This window comes from Panthera pardus, unplaced genomic scaffold, assembly GCF_024362965.1.
Source record: "Panthera pardus isolate Hobbes unplaced genomic scaffold, ASM2436296v1 HiC_scaffold_22, whole genome shotgun sequence".
Taxonomy (NCBI): Eukaryota; Metazoa; Chordata; class Mammalia; order Carnivora; family Felidae; genus Panthera; species Panthera pardus.
Genome location: NW_026526788.1, coordinates 79530418 through 79549184, shown reverse-complemented (window position 1 = coordinate 79549184; position 18767 = coordinate 79530418). Strand labels below are relative to the sequence as shown.

At 56.7% G+C, this 18767-nt stretch overlaps 2 protein-coding genes across 2 annotated transcripts in view; both read left to right on the top strand.

Moving 5' to 3' along the window:
• Nucleotides 1-6140, top strand: part of EEF1AKMT2 (EEF1A lysine methyltransferase 2) — a 70562-nt gene extending 64422 nt beyond the window's left edge. The window contains exon 6 of the mRNA XM_053910014.1: nucleotides 6036-6140. Coding sequence (XP_053765989.1) covers nucleotides 6036-6043 — 8 coding nt within the window. The 3' untranslated portion in view covers nucleotides 6044-6140. The remainder of the gene's footprint in view (nucleotides 1-6035) is intronic.
• A 51-nt stretch (nucleotides 6141-6191) lies between these two features.
• FAM53B (family with sequence similarity 53 member B) overlaps nucleotides 6192-18767 on the top strand; it is a 76001-nt gene continuing 63425 nt past the window's right edge. The window contains 2 exon segments of the mRNA XM_019424670.2: nucleotides 6192-6301; nucleotides 13782-13836. Coding sequence (XP_019280215.2) covers nucleotides 6224-6301; nucleotides 13782-13836 — 133 coding nt within the window. The 5' untranslated portion in view covers nucleotides 6192-6223.

Genomic DNA, 18767 nt, shown 5'->3' with positions numbered 1-18767 from the left:
CGGGGGGGGGGCGACCCCTCCTTCCCGTGTACAGTGGCACCCCAGATGGATGTGGAGGCAGGGTGCGAGGCCCCTCTGTCTGCCATGAGCACTGTGCAGGGAGTCTGATTTACCACCTAAATAAGGGCACAGGGAAGTGACAGTACAAGATGTAAACAAAGGCAGGGAATCAGTAGGAGATGTACCGGGAAGATGTTGAGAGACGGACAGTGGCTACTTGTGCCGAGGGGACCAGGCACTGATGTCCGGGGCCTTCTCTGTGCCTCACTCTTTCATACATATTTTCTTATCCGATCTCCCAGCAGCCCCCAGAGCAAAGGTGTCACTGCTTTCGTTTTAAAGAGGAGGACACTGAAGTCAAGTGATATGCTCAAAGTGAAGGCGGGGGCTGTTAGAGCCCACGGCACGGGTCCTTGCCCTACCTTGCACACGGTTTCCTTGGTACGGGCAGTGGCAGCCACGTGGACTTCTGCTTTTTACTTTTAAGCTTTATATTTACTTACAGTGCAATTCATGTTTTTGATATTTCTATGAGTTTTTTTTTTAAGTTTATTATTGAGAGAGAGCGTGCACACGCGAGTGAGGGAGGGTAGAGCAGAGGGGGTGAGGGGAAGGGAATCCCAAGCAAGCTCTGCGCTGACAGTGCAAAGCCCGATGTGGGGTTTGGACCCATGAGCCATGAGATCATGCCCTGAACTGAAATCGAGTCGGACGCTGAACCGACTGGGCCACCCAGGCACCCCAGATAGTTCTATTGGCTTTGATAAATGTGTAGATTGAGTAGGTTTCTAAAATTTTGAGATCGTCGTAAATTTACACGTATTGTTAAGTCGTAGAGATCCTACGTGTCGTTTGCTCGGTTCCCCCCAGTAGTGACGTCTTGCACAACTGTCATTCAGTATCACAAGCAGGAAATCGACACAGAGGCAGTCAAGGCATGGGACATTCCCATCACCAGGAGGATGCCTTCTGTTGCCTTTTCATCCCCCACCTGCCTCGCCCTCCCACACCCCCAGCCCAAACCCTCATCTCAGACCCCAGGTCCGCACTAATCTATGCCTCATTTCTGGCGCTTTGTCATTTCAGGAATGCTACGTGAATGGAATCATGCCATAATTAACGTGTGGGGATTGGGTGTTTTCACCGCACATAATTCTCTGGAGAGTCATTCCAGTAGGTTTCAACGTCCCATTCCTTTTTAACGCTGAGTAGTATTCCCCGGTGTGCCTGTGTCACAGTGTGTGTCTCCGTTCGCCCCTTGAAGGACATCTGGGTCGTTTCTTGGTCTGGGCTGTCACGAATATAGCTGCTGTGAACAGTCATGTGCAGGTTTTTGTGTGAACGTAAGTTTGCGTTCCTCTGGGATAAATGCCAAGGAGACCACTTGCTGGGGTGTATGGTAGTTGCTTGAGTGGGCTTTTGAAGGATGCACTTGGGATGGAGGGGCAGCTGAGGAGTGGGGCCATGTTGCAGGTGGACATCGGTGGGAAGCATATGCCTGGGAGCTGGGCCACTTGGGTTCAGATGCAAGATCAGCCTCTCTGCCTTGGTGAGCTTTATCCATCTGTAAAATGGGGGTAAAGTGAGCCTGTTGTATAGCTGATGTGTATAAAGTACTTGGGACCCAGTAGGTTCTCAATAGATAGAAGCTGTTTTTTTGTTCTTTGTTTTTGAGAGAACGTGAGCGTGGGAGAGGGACAGACGGGGGGTGGGGGGGGGGGTAGGAATCTTAAGCAGGCTCCGTGCTCATGACCCTGGAATCATGACCTGAGCTGAAATCAAGAATCGGACCCTTAACCGACTGAGCCACCCAGGTGCCCCTAGAAGCTGTTCTTAATATGGGTTAAAAGAAAACCCGCCAGGACAGAGCGGGGTCTGTGCCCCAGAGGTGGCCTCCAGGAGGCCTTTACCTTGCCACTTGTGACTCTGAGGCACCCCCTTCTGCCTTGGGCAGAGCCACACTACCAGTTTACCAGCTGTCCCTTCAAAGGCTGAGCCTCAACCGCCCCCCCCCCCCTTCCCCCACCCCCAGCTTCTCCCTGAGAAGCCCCTGGCCCCGTTCTCAGACTGGGCTGTGAGTCTCTGGACGGGCACTGGCATTCCCCAGTGAACTGGGCCAGGCCCATGCCAGGGATCAAAGGAATCCCAGGGAATTCCAGATTGTGCCAGGCTCTGCTGGTCTGGATTTGCCTCACAAAGTCTAAGAATGTGCCTGGATCCTTTCAGATGTTGCTACAATTTAGTCTCTTTCAAAATGTGTTCGAGCTCTTACTGTATTCGGGGCACTGTGCTAGGTGTTGCAAAGGGCCCAGAAAAAAAAAAAATCACTCTTTTTCAACAGATCAAAGCAGACGAGCCCCTTGGGGAGCCCCCTGTGGCCACGTGATAAAGTCTGCGTTCATGGGGCGGCTGGGTGGCTCATTTGGTTAAGCGACCGACTTCAGCTCAGGTCATGATCTCGCAGTCCGTGAGTTCGAGCCCCGCGTCGGGCTCTGTGCTGACAGCTCAGCGCCTGGAGCCTGCTTCTGATTCTGTGTCTCCCTCTCTCTCTACTCCTCCCCTCCTTGTGTGCACTCTCTCTCTCTGAAAAAAACATGAAAAAAAAAAAAGAAAAAAAGTCTGTGTTCAGTGGGCAGGCAGAGCTCTTCTGGCTTGAACTGGCCGTCCCAGCTCCTTTTTCTGGCGGCCGCCTCTCCTTGCCACACACCCTGTGCTCCTGCCACCAGTGTGCTCACCGCGTCCCGTGCACAGGGCAGGCCACTGTGCTTTGCTTACGGTCTTACTTCTGCTAGTGTGCCTTTCCTTCCTGGTGAAATCTTGCCTATTTTCTTTTTCACCAAAAAAGTATCCTATGCCCTGGATGAAGGATTTAAGGAGCACACCAGGCCGCACAAGCAAAGTGCCTCGAACTCTGGAACTGCGGGCCCTTCCATAAGGCGGCCGTGCTTTTGGGACTGCGCCGTTCTCCTCTCTCCGTTCATTTCACAGGGTGTCTTGGGGAGGGTTTCACATCTGTACCATCAGAGTTGCCTCGTTCCATCCGTGGCTAAAGCGGCACGGCGTTCCTTCACGTGGCTCTGCCGCGATGTGTGTGAACAGTCCCCGGGTGGTGGCTTCTTGGCTGTCCCCACTCCTGGGCTCTTGCGGGTCATGCTGTATGTTGTCGGCACACGTGCAGGGTGGGGGGCTGTTTACCACTGCGCTCCGGTGCCCCCTACCCCTGCCTGCCTTAGTTAGATTAGTGCCGGCGCTCGCGGAACTCTCCGTGACCCTCGAGGACGGGCATCGCGCTCGACTTCCCTTCTCCACTGGGCGCCTGCCGTGTTTGCCGACCATCCGTTTCCAGAAGCATGTGGGGCTCTGGTATTCGCCCCTCGTGCTGCCGCCGTGAGTCCCGCCTCTCGTCGGGGCTCCAGCGGGGGCAGAGCTGCAAGAGCAGGGACGCCCGCACCGCTGCCTCGGTCGGGCTTCGTGTTTGGTGCCTATCGGCGGCATCCTGGTGGCCTAATGTGTTTCCATGGCAATGGAGTCCCACAGCATCATTCTTAATGACCACCTACTGTTTCACCAGAGAGATGGGCCATCATATGACCAGTGGCATCCTGATCGAATTTGGCCTTAAAACAATTTAACGGACTTTCTCTTTAAAAAAGTCCGAGAGGACAGATCGCTGCTCGGGCGGCCGTTGCCGAGAAAGGATCAGGACCCGCAGCCTCCCCGACGACAGTTGTGACGGTAGCTGCCGTTCATCAAGCACTTCCTCACAGGAGCACCTGAGCTAGGACTTCTCACTGAGCAAAGGGTTTCAGCTCTGTTGTCACATGGTACAGGAGTCTTCTGAGGCAGGCGCTGTCGTCCGTAGTTTATGGAGAGAGAAAGAGACTGAACTTGGTAAAGGTCACTCAGACGGTGCGTTTTAAGAGCTGGGGTTCCGCCCCAGGTGTCCTTGACCGAGGAGGACGTGAGCTGGTACCTTCCGAGCCCGCCTGCCTTTTAGGGAAGACGGAAATGAGAGGCGGGGGTGGGGTGGTGCCAGGGCAGGTTACCTCTGGGCCTTGGGCCAATGGCTGGCCGCCCCAGAACTGCATGAGGTCGTACCCAGAAAGAAGATGGCCGCCGGCGGGCCTCGACTCCGCCGTTGAGGCGGCACAAAGGGTCCCTTTGAAGGGAGAGTCCGTAGCACCCCGCCTCCCAGCCCCGCTCCCCAGCCAAGCATCCAGGGGGCTGGCGGGCATTTCTGGCTCAGCTTTCTGGCCGGAGCTTGGAGGAGTGGTCTGAAATTCTTTCCTTGAGCAGCTCACTCTTGGTCAGAATGTGTTGCTTCTAGGCCGATGTGGCGTTGAAGTGCGCATCGGGTCACCCGGTGCGACCTGGGAGCCTACCCTCCACCAGGCCTCTTCCTGAACAGCCAGTCCTTTGAAAATGTATTGATTTCCCCCCCTCCCTTCCTTGCTTTTGCACTTTGGATGAACCTTGTTTTCGAAGAACAGTAGAAGGTAATTTTCCTGTGCTTGCCAGCTGGCCCGTAATTGAGCAATTTCAATAACACCCACTGTAAAGTCTAATCGAAGTAAACAGGAAAATATGATTTACAATCTGGATAGCAAGTAAATACCAGGGTGCAATTAATTTTTACACAGAGCAACAGATTCTAGAACATTTTCCTGCACCGAGCAGTTTGTTTTTAATTACAGATTAGGAGCTGGCCTTTTCTACTATTATCGGCATGATTTTTTTTTACTTTGTGACGGTGGTCATCGGGTTCCTTGCATCTGATGTGACTTCCTTTGACGGTGTAACCACAGAAGGGCGGAAATAGGATCAGAGAAACTGGTTTGTAAGGAGCGCGTTTTCAAACCTGAGCCAAGGGCTGTGCTCTTTCAGCATTTGTTTGAGGGGTGACGTGGGAGGAGGTGCTGGTGGGCCGTGTGGCATGGCGGCCTGAGAGGTCTCAGGCTACAAAGGTCCCCAGTATTGCAAACGTGTCGTTGTTGAGATGTCCTTCTAGGGATGAGAAATGGTGCGCCTTTAAAATTTTTTTTTAAGTTTATTTATTTTGAGAGACAGAGAAAGGGCATGAGTGGGGGGGGGGGGCAGAGAGAGAGAGAGAGAGAGAGAGAGAGAGAGAGAGAAAATCTCAAGCAGGCTCTGTCCTATTAGTGCAGAGCCCCACACGGGGCTCCAACTCACGAACCATGAGATCATGACCTGGGCCAAAATCAAAGAGTCGGACGCTTAACAGACTGAGCCACCCAGGTGCCCCTAGATATGTGCCTTTCCGTGGCCAGGGTGCCTGAGCGGCTTAGCCAGTTAAGCGTCCGACTCTTTGATGTTGGCTCAGGTCATGATCTCACGGTTCGTGAGTCAGAGCCCCGCGTTGGGGTCTGCCATGACTGCTTGCAGCCTGCTTGGGATTCTCTCTCTCTTCCTCTCTCTCTGCCTCTCTCTCTCTCTCTCTCTCTCTCTCTCTCTCTCAAAATAAATAAGTAAGTAAGTAAAGTAAGTTCTCCAAATAAACAAACCCTCCAGGTTCTTCCATTAGCTTCTGTTCATAACCGGGAGGAGGGTAGTAGCTTCCTTGCTGACTGAGGCTGCCTGAGGGCTGACCCCTTCAGTTTTGACTGTGGGGCTGGTCTGTATCTGACCCTCAGCCTTGGGCATATAGCGAAGCTGTCTGTAAAGCCAGCTGGGTGGAAGGTGTCGCGTGACTTGAGCAGAGTCTGGGGACAGCAGATAGTGACCGACCCAGACCCTGAGATAGGTCTTAAAGGTGCCATGTGGCTAACCTGAGACACGTTGCTGGACCCACCAGTGCGTTGGCTTTAGGGACGCCTCAAGGCTGGCATGAGGTGGGGGGGTGGGGACTCTGAGAAGGTGATTCTGGACTTTGTGGCCAGAATGCCTCTCCTTCGGCAGGGAGGCAGTTCCATTCCAAGCAGGGTCCCGGCATGGGGTTGGCGGGGGCGTGGGCAGCTCTCTCAGGGCCCCGGTCTTCCCAAGACCTGAATCCCTTTGCCTTTCTGTTGTCTTTCCAGGGAGTTGACTGCACTTGGCCATTTCCTGGAAGAGCCCCAGCCCGAGGGCAAGCGGCCGATGGGGAGCTGTTACTGCTGATGCCAGTCACCTGGGAGGTGCCCAGGAGGTCACCCTCTGCCCAAGTCTGCCCAACCGAAGATGGCTCGTGCCCACCCTGGGATGGAGCCCAGTGCCTGAGGTCCTTACCATGGTGATGATCCTGAGTAAAAGCCTCGACAACCAGGGAGCTGACTCCATAGCATGCAGGACCTTCAACCCTGAGCTGGTAAGGACTCAGGGGGCCTCATATCTCAGATGACCTTTCTTGAGGCCTGGTGTCCAGCTGGGGCTGTGGACCGAACATGCAGGCTTAGCAGACCGAATCCAGAGTGCCCGGGAGCAGAACTCTGGGAGATGCTGCAGGCCAGGGCAGTGGGCACAGTCACCCAGAGCCTGGCCAAGTACTTTCAGGAAGTAGCTGGCGAGGTCCGGCCAGCGCCCTGCTAAATAGGACCAAGCGTGGTTCTGCCGTCCCTGCAGCTCCTTCTGGTCTCCACCCGCGGAGGGGAGGGGGTTTCCGGAAGGGAGGTGGCGGCCGCCTGGGGAATGTCAGGGGTGGGAGAGGAGGGGGAAAGAAGGCGCGGTCTGGCGGCCAAGATGGTGGGCTGTGGTGACAGCCGCTCTCCGCCGCCGTCTGCCCAAGTTGTCCTCCGACCAAGCGGCCTCATGGGCTGGGCCAGAGAGGCAGACGGCCCGGCCTTCTCCGACTGAGAACAGAGTAGCCTCCTAACCCCCTTCCAGCCCCAGCTCCTCAGAAGTGAGCGGGGCCGCTTCCCCGCAGAGGGGCCGAGAAGAGGTCCCGCTCCGGCTTGAATACACTCGGGGAGGAGTTTTGCAGATAGCTACATCCCCAGCACTCTGGCGCTTCTGTGGTCAGCAGGCACCCACCCCGGTGCCCTTCACAGCCCCTCGTGTGAGCCCACCCTGGCACCCTCGTGGGCTCCCTCCCCAGGCTCGCACCGACAGCCAGGCCAAGAGCGGACAGGACAGGCCGGGTCTCCAGCCCTTGAAGGAGTGTGGGAAGGCTGCCGAGACCCGAGGCCTTTACGGCCCGCCGTGGGTGTGCCGGGCACTGGACTGGAAGCATTCCGCAAGCGAAGGTGGGCCGGGTCTCTCCGCCCATCACGGCTTCCTTTCCACTTTGCATTGAATGTCTCTGACTAGATTCTCTCTCGCCATCCCCACTCCTGCCACTCTGGTCCCACCTGTCGGCCTCTCTCGTCTGGAAGTTTGTTGTAACAGATTTGCTTCTGGCTCGTTAGCCTGTTACGCACCCAGCAGCCACAGGGACTATAAGGCAGATGCATCCCTCCCCCGCTCCAGCCTTCCACGGGCTTCCCACCTCAGGTTGGGCAAATGCCAAAGACCTGGCCGGGAGGCACGGGGCCCATGTCCTCTGGCTTTCCGTGACCATGCTGCTTTTTGTCTGCTCTCCCTCTGCTCCTTCTACTCCGCTCGAGCCACACTGGCCTCCTCGCTCAACGCGTCAAGCAGGAGCCTGCCTCAGGGCCTTTGCACTTCCTGTGTGGCCCAGAACACTCCCGCTTAGCAGGGCTCCTTCCCTCCCTCCCTTTCTTTTTTGCTCACTTAACCTAACATTGAACTCTGCCACCTTCACCCCCTCTCCCATGCTTGCTGCCCCTCTCCCTGTCTGTCTTCCCTCAGAGTGCCTATCCCACATTTTGATCTCGTTTGTTGAAAGACTTCACTGAAATGTGAGCTTCATGAAGGCAAGGAATTTTGTTTCTTTTGCTCGTTGCTGAGTACCCAGTGCCTGAGACCAGGGCCTGGGCGGTGCTCAGGGACATTTGTAGAGTGAGTGAATGTGGGTTCCTGCACCCCAGCTGCTGCTCAGCTCGGGTTTGCTCTGGTTCCTCTCTGGCTGCTGCTCAGGTTCACAGCCGAGGTGCGGGTACGAGCTGCTCTGGCTTTCTGCTGGCGGGGGGTGGGGGTGGGGTGTTTTCCTGCTGAAATCTAAAGAACACATCTGGAGTAGCTCTGACCAAAAAGGAACGACCTCCGGGGTGAGGGCCATCTGGAGGTCCCCAGGGAGGGTCCCTGCCCGCTTCCAGCTGTGCTGCTGGCCTCAGCAGCTGCTGCCGAACTTGGTCCCATCTCAGGGCCGGCCTGGCCGGGGCTGGCTGTGGAGCTGGTCCCGGGGCACGTGGGCCCCAGGTCAGCTGAGCTGCTCTTCGAGGAGGCAGGGCCTGAGTGCCTGCCAGCAAGAGCGTGGCCGCCCAGCCCTAGCCTGGGAAGGGAGACCCATCTTCTCAGGAAAGCAAAGGAAGGTTGAGGGAAGCAGACTTGAAGTCCAGGCCTGCGCAGCCGGCAGCCGAAGGGAGACCCCGCATCGTCTCGGCCTGGTGTTGACGTCCGTGAGACGGAAGCGAGAGTACGGGGATGGTAGAGTGTGCTCTCTCCCCCGGCCGGCGGTGCTGGGAGGAAGCAGACGGGGGCTTTGCTTCGGCTTCCTAAACTGGCAACACCAGCCTCCTGTAAAGACCATCAAGATAACAACCGGAACATGGAAAAGTGTTTCTCCTTTGTTTTCTAAGCAGGCTAGGAAGATAACAGAAAGCAGGGGCGGGGGTGGGGGGGGCTTTGGATTAAAAAACAAAACATGAGTCACAGACCACTTTGGAATTAGGGGAGCAGGCCCCGGACACACAGCAGTGAGAGAGAGAAAGTCTGAAACGGTGGGTCAAAGTCACCCGGGGGCCACCCAGCGACCTTGGGGACACGGGGCAAGTTGGCCTGTAGACCCTCCCTCCCTGCCCTCTGAGGTCTCTTGTTCTTTTTCTAAAAACGAAATGCGGGGGACAAGTGACTGGCCTTGTTCCCGAGAGAGATGTAGGAAACCAGAAAAAAGGGCCGAGGAGTGCTCAGCTGCCTGGCCCTGGGGAGAGAGGGCTGAGGGCCCCGCCCGGCCCCGGCCCCGGTCCGGCTTGCACACTGCACAGCAGTGAGGACTGTGCTCGGTTCCCCTTTCCCCCACTCTGCTGGTCGCTTTCCTCTGCAGAGTGGGCTCTTCCTCCTCGTGTTCTAACATTAGCTACTGCTGCTGGAAGGCAGCCCGGACGGTTGACCTCGGGAGCGGCGTTCTCCGGCCCCTCCCTGCACGCCCACACTCAGGCCATGGCCCGTTCTCCCGGGCCCGAGTGACCATCTTCCCTGGCCCGGCCTGCCTCCACCCCCCCGGCCAGCCCTCTCTCTCGAGTCTGGAGACTGTCCCAGGGTAGAGGGTGGAGAGTGGCTGCCTCCGTTTCCCCAGCCTCGAGATGTTTCCCTCAACAGCCGACACTGGTCTGGGGAGCAAGTACTTGACTTTGTTCTTGTCGGATCAGGATGCCGAGGCTGTGATTTGCCTCTTGGGAAGAGCCCGGCCGTCCAGGCCTTGCACGCAGCTGCCTGGGCACGGAGAGCCTTCATACCCACAGCCACCCTGAGTTGGCATGGGGCGCAGCAGCCCCAGCCGGGATCGCTGGCAGGCCTCAGGCTGGCCTGGGTTAGAACCCAGGGGTGCACGCGCGGTCCACGGCAGTCCGGTGCCTTTCTCCCACCTACCCTTAGCCGCTACCCACGCCTTGGCCAACCCTGACGCCTGGGTGGGGGGGCAGGGTCACCACTCCGTCTGTGTTGGCATTTTTGGGAGCGTCCACACAGGGGCACTCGTCCCTCTTTGGCTTCCTTTATCCTTGTCAGGCGTGGCTCTGTCTTCTTCCCACAGCCGTGGTCTCACTGTGTTCCTTTCAGCAGGCTGGGGTGCCCTGCTTGTCTTGCTCAAGTGTGTGGGTGTGAGCCCGACTGTGTCACGTTGTGGTTCCCCATCACACTGTCATGGGGAAGGAGTGATGTGATTGCTTTAGTCACTACCCTGCAGAAGAACGTTCTGAGGAAGCAGGATTATGGCCAGAGATGAGCTCTGCCATTTTCTGTCTGAGCAAGTTCCTCATTAAGTAAAGACCTGAATTGTCTTTTTATTCAGATGGGCCCCTGAAGCCCCAGTTTGATTTCCAGCTTTTGCCTTCTCTACGGAGGATCTGGTGCCAAAACCTTGTCTTGTGACCCAAGGAGTATCACAGAGACCAGGCCCTGCCCTGGGGTAGGCTTAGGAGTAGAGGCGTCACGGAGAAATAGAGTATTTTCTGCAAACACCAGCCAAGGCCTTGGCTTCAGTATGCACACTGAGTGTCGTATGAACCTTGAGGCTAGGAGTCCCCAGGGCCTGGCGGGCCTCACCACATGGTGACTGGCTGGCCCATCCTTCCTGCAGTGGTGCAGAGGGTTTGACGGAGTGGGAAGGCTGGCTGCAGAGTGGCATATACCAGCAGGAATTTCATCATGTACCAGGTGTACTTGGGATAAATCGGCTCTGGCCACCTGGAGCCCAGATGGGAGCTTGGTGTCGGGCTCAGGGAAACCTGAGCCTGGTCAGGGTATGCCTGGGCCTGACGTCCCGGGAAGCTGTCGGGAGAGCGGTGAATGAGGTCCCAGAGAGGGCAGGGACAGGGCGGCTCGGAGGCTTTTGGAAGCAGGTGCTCATGGCAGGCTCAGGGCCTCCCTGCCGACTCCCAGCGCTTGCTCAGTCCAGGAGCCGGGCCGCAGAGCAGAGAGGGCCGCACCCGCGTCCTGTGCCCATCCCGTGTCAGGGGAGACGGGGACACAGTCCCACCAAGACACTGCTGTGTGGAGGGAGGGGTCCCAGTGCAAAAGTGGGGTGCAGGAAGCAGAAGAAGGGGGTGCTGCATTATCAGGTCGTGCATTTTCACGCACTCAGTGAGCAAGCAGGAGTGGGGCTCGCTGAGAACAGGGGACGTGGCGATGTTCCTTCAAGTGGTGTGAGATCTGGGTGCGAATGATCGCTGCCCACCTGTGCCCCGTGCCCCGCGAGGAGCCTTTGCCGAGTGTTCGTACTGCCTGCAAGGCCTTGTGGAGAACAGCACGGGTGGGGAGGGTGCCCTTTGCCTGGGGCGGTCAGGGAGGGTGGCCGAGGAGGCCGTGCGGCGGGAGTGAGGCGGGGAGCCTGTCGTGGCAAGACTCGAGGTGGCATTGGGAGGGCCAGTGTCCCACGGGCTTGGCTCGTGTGGGCCTGGCGGCTGCAGGGAGAGGGGTGGCGGGTTTCATTCCGGTTGCCGTGAGAGGTCATTGGAGGTTTGTAAGCAGAGGAGCAGCATCGGCTGGCCTCCGTGGGTTCTGGGTGGAGAACGGACGATGGGCCCACGGCACAGGCTGGGGACGGGTTAGGAGGCTGGTTCGGTCTAACAGCGGAGGGCAGCGGTGGCAGTTCCGCGGTCCCGTTCCACGTGTGTGCTCCCCGGCCTGGCCAATGAGTGGCCGTAGCCAACGGGGATGAATCCTTGCTGAGCGAATGAACGGGTGAGCGAGGGCCCGGGAGCCCCCGTGTGCTGGCGCAGCGGTTTCCCTCTGCGTCTGTGGGCTGGCCACGCCGGCCGAGTGGAAGGAAAAGCCCCGTGAGCCGTGCTCCGCTGACAGGTCAGCGGGCTGGCTCACTGGCTCGCTTCCTGTCGTCTGGAAACCCCAAGCCGTCCTCGGTGGCATCTGTGTGGCAATGCAGCAGGCGGGCTGCTCGAGGGTCCTTGCTCTCTTCTGCTTTCCCCGGCCCCATCCCACTTTGGTTTTCTGTGCGCCGCCCGCCCGGCTCGCTTTGCCACCTGCCTCCCCAACCCGGCCACGGGGCGGGGGCTGTGGTTCCCCAGCAGGTGTTTGCTTTGTGCCAGGGTGCCCCTGTAGCGTTGGAGTTTTCTCCCTCGGCAGGCGAGGCCCCTGGCACAGCCAAGCCCGACTTCCCTCTGTGAACCCTCCCCCCGGGAGCGGAGCCTGCCTGGTGGCCATGGGCTGCACCCTTGGGTGTCGGGGGCGGCACTGCCCAGAGGCCGGGCTCTTGGGTCTTTGTCACCCACTCCCCTTTGGTGACTTCGGTGTGGGTTTTCAGCGCGCGTCCTGCTGTGGGAGCCAAGTCATTTGGAAGACAGGCAGACACGGCCATCTGACTTTTTCCAGCTGTTTCCTGGTTGGCCGTAGACTGGATGGTTAAAGTCACTGTGGGATCCAGGAGGGCAGCCCGTCCTGAAAATCGGATTCTTGTTCTCAACCGAGGAGTGGGCACCGGAGAAGCCCTGCCCCGCCCCCTCTGCTTCTTGCAGCCTTCTGGTCCTTGAGCACCGGCTCCGGTGTTTCCCACAGGACGCCGGCCCCGACCTCGCGCGCCCCCGCACCCTTGGCCTGGGTCCTCTCCCCTCCGCTCCCACGCTCCCTGTCGTGCGATGTTTCGTCTGTGTGACTCTGTCCTCCACGAAACGTGAGCTTCCTGAGGACCAGGGCGGGCGTCCTTCACCTCTGTGTCCCAGGCTGGCCGGGATGGCCCCTTAGTGACCTGAATGGATGAACACGTAGCTGACTGAGCGCAGAGGGCTCTGAACTGGGGACCTGGGGACAGGCACTTGGCGCCCCTTTATCTGGGTGGGGCCAGGTCTTTCCTAGTCAGCTCCCTCTCAGCCTTGTGGCCCTTAAGGCACCAGGGCCTGGGTTCCCGCCCTCTTCTCAGCCTGGAAGCCTGCGTGTCCCTGTTGCTTGGGGCTCCTCCCAGAAGATGGAGTTCTCTTGGACGGGCCGACTCCTCTGGGGCCGAGAGCTTCTTTCCCCATCACGTGGTCAGTCCCCTCGTGCAGCCTGCGTGTGAATAATTTCCAGTACTTACGAGTGGGTGACGGGCGGAAGGAGGAGGGAAGGAGTCGTAGGAATGCTTGAGGCGGGGCCTTCTTTCTGGGGCCCCGGTGGGCACGGTCTCCTCCTCACCAGAGGTCAGAATAGGCCGCCTGACCCCCGCCGCAGCCGGCGCAGGGGAGCCCGGAACGTTCCGTGCTCAGGTTACCGTGTAGCCGCGGAGCAGTGTCCCGTCTTGGGGTTCTCGTGGAGGCCCCAGTGGCCCGTTTCTCTCCCAGCGGCCGTGGCATTTTGTTGAGGGTGGGTGTGCGGTGTGAGGGGAGACGCACGATGCTCCCAGTGGAAAGGGAAGCCGTCGGAATACCGTGCCAAGGAGTCTGAAAGGCATAGCTCTTTGCTATGACCAAATAACACCTTCGAGTTTCTGTTTCAGTTCAGAGAGGGTGCCCGGGGGGGGCCTCTTTGTTGCGGCAAAGCAGCTCGCACGGCGAAGGGCCACCCTCCTGAGGTTTACCTGATGCTTCTGTGTAGAGGAGGAAGAGCTGTTCTGGTGTCTCGGGGCGGGGAGGGGGGGTGGAGGGAAGGAGCCGAGGGTGACAGATGGGCCTGTGCTCCTCACTGGGGGCTCTTCCTGTCATCGAGAGGCCCCCTCTTCTCCCAGCCTGGGCTGTGGGGAGGCCTCTCTGCAGCCCGGCTTGGGGAACCGTGTGTATCACACCTCGTCTGTGTCACTCACACGGCCCAGTCCCCGAGCGTCAGAAGCCATGGGGCTTTCTTGTGTGTTTTTGAAGCCATTAACTTGACGGCCTCCGTAGCTCACTGGAGACTTTGGACGCGGAGTCCGGGTGTGATTACAGGCCGATGTTGCCTCTCGTAACACTTTTGTCTCCGTCCCCTAATCTGACGTTGGCAAGAGGCAGTTACCCCTTTAACTGTGACTTTAGCAAGGGATCAGTGCAGGGTCATGTGCAAACGTGCTTCTTATGACGCGAAGAGTGAATAGCTTTTCTGGTTGTTTTCAGCACACGCCAAAGAAGATGAGTCAAGGACCGACACTTTTCTCTTGTGGAATTATGGGTGAGTAACCAAGGTGGCCGTGAAGAGTGCTTCTCTAGTCCTTCCGCCAGGGCCTGAGTCCTCCAGGTGAGACGTTGGAAGCCCTTTCCGGACACGGACACGGGCGCAGAGAGCAGAGTGGGGACTCTGCCACCCCGTTCTGACCCCAGTGGTGCCGGAGTGGCGCCCGGGCTGCGGGGCCGAGTGAGTGGACGGGCGCTGGTGTGTGCTTTGCAAATGTCGTCTCCAACCGTAACGTTGAGTGTTTCTGTCTGGTTTTTAAGGTAACCACGTTCTTTTTTTTTAATTCGGAAAACGTACCCCAGTGTAGAGTATAAGATAAAAATCTCTCCTAGCCCCCCAAAACCCAGTGATAACTCCTATTAATATTTTGGTGTCTTTTTATGTCCTGTGAGTTTTTTTACGTAGCCACGATGAACACCGGATTATATAAAATTAGATACGAAGAAGTTTTGCTTTTCTTTGTTTCACTGAGTCGTAGTTACCGTCATTCCCGCATCGCATTAAATTTATCGGTTCCACGCTGGTTTAAGGAGTCTGTAGTACTGAATTGTGTATCAATATGTATTTAACGTTGTGACTATTTCTTGGCTGTTGGGCGGCATGGTTGTTTTATTTGCCGTTGTGATTAACAGTGACTAAGCGTCGAAGTCTTTGTCTTTTTGTCTGCCTTCAGGATTATTCCTTAGGAGTTCCCAGGAGTGGAATAGAGAGGCCAGAAGGCAGGAACGTTTTTAAGGGTCTTGCTTCATATTGTTGACTTGCTTTCCAGAAAGGTTGTCTCAGTCCCCTGTGCCCATGGGAGTGTGAATTACTGTTTTTTTTACAAGGGGGCAGAGGGGATGACTGCATTGATTATATTGATTTTTTTTCTGTGCTCCCAATGACCGAGCACGATCCCTCCTTTCACCGTGTCTCCTGCCCCCTGTGGGGACACCTTGCCACATGAGTTTCTGTGAGGTTTGCATTGAGGCAGAAACCAAGCCTCCGAGATAGGTGACCACTTCAGGCCTTCAGCCTTTGACTCTGTGCACAGGGTTTTTTCTTTTTCTTCTTTAGGCTCCGTCCCCGTAGGTGGGGTGACGAGGGTGGACAGTTAACAGTGAGCTCCAGGCTCCTGACTTTGCAGGGTCTCCGGGATTCTGCAGCAGCTTCGGTGTGGGGCGGGTGGGGATGCTCAGTTCACACCTGGGGAAACCAAGGCCTAGTGAGGTGACCAAGCTCCCTTGGCAGAGCTGGACCCAGGCTGGGGGAGAAGGGAGATTGGTTTTTTGTTTTTTTTTTTCCTTCAGTCATAAGCCACAGCCCTGTGGGAGAGCCCAGGTGGCCCTCTTCATGCTGCCACCCGGAGGAAATAGAAACAGGGAGATCACCTGGCCTCGGTTTACCCATGTGACACACTTCTGAAACCTGTCCCCCACATGGGGCTTGATTGAGCACCTCGTTGGTGGTTAACGGCTTTCAACAAACCCTCAGTCACTTAGCCACATGGCTCGGAAGCTTGCCTCACCGCCTGCTTCATGGGCTGGACTCAGTTGTGCTGTGGTTGAACTGCCTGCCTTTGTCCTGCCAGGAAGGAGAGAGAGGCACCTGGGCGCTCAGCCCCTCAGCCCCGCCTGGATTTCAGCTGTCAACTGGGCCAGGCTAGTACACGGGGCGGTGGAGACGTGGGTCTTTATTTCGAGGCCACTCGTACCTGACCTAGGCTGGTTCCAGGGCACTGCCAGGCAGCAGAGGAGCAGCCAGGCGCCGGGGTCTCCAGAGTCCTCCTGGCCTTCTCCTCGGCTGCTCTCTCTCCCACGTGCCCGTCTTTCTGTTGACCACCCCTCCTCGATTTGGGGAGACCCTGACCCATCTGAAGTGTGCATTCACGGTACATTTCAGGGACGTGTTCCGTTAGATGTTTATTGAGTACCTACTAAGTGTCAGGCACTTGGCACAGAGATAGAGTAAGTCTGCCCCTGCCCTGGGCAGGGGAAGGGGGCTTCTGTCTAGTGGAGTCTGGAGGAACAGGGAATTCAGCCCATCTTCCTGAGCCTCGGTCCCCTCATCTTGCAGATTTAGTTCTTGGTGAGATTTAAAGGGACAGCAGCACACAGGAGGTGCCGGCTCAGTCCCTCCCGCCCTCATCCCATTTCCGGGCACTCGTGCAGGTGGAGTGTCAGCAGTCTGAGGCCACCCATGCCTGTGTGCGGGTGCTAGCTCAGGTGACCGCTCCTGCCCGCTTTAACCGGCGAATCGAGGTGTGGCCTCACCCTGCGACGTGAACTTGGTTGCGGGGGAGCATCCCAGGGAGTGAGATTTCACTTTAGGCCTGCCTGCTTTTTAATAGCACTCTGGGTCCAGCCGGACTTCTCAAGAGGGTTTTGAGCCTTTCCAGGGCTGGACAATACTCAGCCAAGACAAAATGTCCTGTTACTTTAATCACCGAACCCCCTGTCTGGCCCTGATCGGTGGACTTCTCCTGTGATTGCTGGGGACAGCTTGGCCCTGTGACTCAGGGCATTTCCCTCCTCCTGAGCCCCCATGCAAGGGTCCTAGCTGGAAGCCAGTGCGAGTTTGAGTTTCCTAAGCATTCTTAAGAAAACCCAGGCCAGGGCATTAGGGTGGGGAGTGCAGTGGCCTTTTTGCTTCCTCTTAAAAAACCACCCTTTCAAGTTGTTCGGCCTCCTCTGCACCCACTTAGATAAAATGCCTCACTAATATGATCAAGTGCTCGCAACAGTATGTGTTCTTTTTTTAAGTACTTTATGTTGTTGTGAGCTGGCTTATGGGCGCCTCCCCAGCTTTCTCTCCCCCCCACCCCCACCCCCCCACACCAAGTTTGGGAACTTGGTACAAAGAAGTGGTTTTGTGCTTGTCCAAAGCGGGGGAGAGAGAAGAGCAGGGCAGAGTGGAGCCAGGCCACCGCCTGGCCTGCTCTGCACCAGGGCCCCGTGCTCCTTACTAGGTTGTGAGCCCCGCCTGGTCCCGGAAGGGCTCCTCCTAGCAGAGACTGTGTTTTGCCTCATGGCTTCCCTTCTCACCTCCCGTACCGTCCCGAGGACACTTTCTTTGCTGAACTGGAATTTCCTCTGCGAGCGGCTTCTGTGGGGAAGAGCTGTGTACGTGCCCGGTTATTGTGTTCTCAACACAGGAAACCTTGGTCAGGTGGCAGCTTCGTGGGTGTGGGCTGCCTGCTGGTCAGCTGGCCTGGCAGGCGGGCCAGCCCTTGCTGCCGGCCATGACTTCCAGCGGGTGGAGAAAGGGGCTCGGCCGCCCCTGAGAGGATCGCCGTGTGCTTGGAGAGGCGGGGGCTCTACGCGAATCCTTCCAACACGGCTCCCCCCCAGGTCCTCTGTTGTTCGCCGTGGGAGATGCTTCTTCACGCTGACCCAGGGGCACACGTGTATCAGTTTAATCTTTTGGTGAAACAGGGCAAGTGGGATGAGAGCAGCCTCCATTCACCACCCTTGGCTAATTGCACCCATTAACTGAATCCTGTATTGCAGGGACAATGGACACTACATATTCCCTTTTCCTCACCGCTCAGGCGAGGAGAGGCCTGGAAATCAAATAATATGTGAGAAAGCGAACGCAATACCAATTATTGCAAAAAGGCCACTAGGAAAAGTCGTGTAAATACAAGTCAACCAACAGAGAACAAAACAATTCGTATGCTTAAAAAAAAAAAAAAATCGCAAGGAAACCCATAATTACTTTAGGAGTTATGGTAATAAATTATTTATTAATGTAAATTATTTCACAGGCAGAGAACATAGAGAAGCTTGAGCAGAAGGATCATGCATTATGTATAAAAGGGAATTGTAAAAATATGATAGCAGCCCTTACTTGTGCCACTCTGGTTCAGGTTTGTCAGCATTTTAATTATAAGCCCTTACTTTCTGTGTTTAATTACTCGGCTGTTAAAGTCTACTCTGTACATGAAAGGGTTGTTCCCGGGGGCACTCTCCGTGTTAATTTCTACAGGGTAAACCAGTTGGCTGTGCTGAGCCGCGTGGGACTGGAAGATTCCACGTTGAGATTTGATAGCTTTTGGTCTTTTAACTCCACCACTGTTCGTTGCTGGAAGTGGAGTGGGATTGCACCTCGGGTGCAAAAGCCGGCACTCGGAGGTGGGGCATTTTTAGATTTCCTAGAACCGGCAGAGGACTGAGACGAAATGGACAGCGGTAATGGCACCTGAGTGGCTCAGGCCCGTTTCTGGTCTCTGCCGCTGCTTCTGTCTCTCTCAGAGGTAGCCATTTGGAATCCGATCATTGGACCAGAGCCTCCCATAAGAAACAGACGATCAACCAAAATCGGCTAGAGAGAGCTTCGTGTTCATTTTTAAAAGCACATCCATATATGACTATGCAGATGTATGATTTTTCTGAAGTTTGCTTTCTCTTTGTTATTGGTTTTTATTTATCATCGGTACACGGGTGAGTTTTCACTCCCTCAAATAGCTTCAGGTTTGTCCGTGCAGAGTGCTCTGAATGGTTCCTCGCACCATTTATTGGTTTCAGACGGTGTTTCTGGAATAAAGTACAGACCGGAAGTGGGTGCAAAGTGTGGTTGGCACATGACAGCTGTTCACGGTGACCAGTGAGAAGGGAGCCTCCCCGGCTGCCTTCTCGCCCAGGCTGGCCTGCCTTGGGGCGGGGAGGGGGCCCACAGTGGTGCCAGAGGACAGGGGAAGACAACTGCCAGGCTCACTGGGCACCACCCACCACGGTGCATTGCCAGGTAGGAAGGTGGTCAAGTTTGGGGCAGCCTGGCCCAACTGCAAGAGCACGGCCTGGGGATTGCAGACCCTGCCTTGGCTCGCTGTGCGTCCGTGGTTGAGGCGTGATGCTCTTCTGAAGCTCCCTTTCTCCACCCGCAAGCCTGGGAATGCCACGGTGCCTCATGGTTGAGCTGTGTGCTTGGGATGTATGCTTACGCGCTCT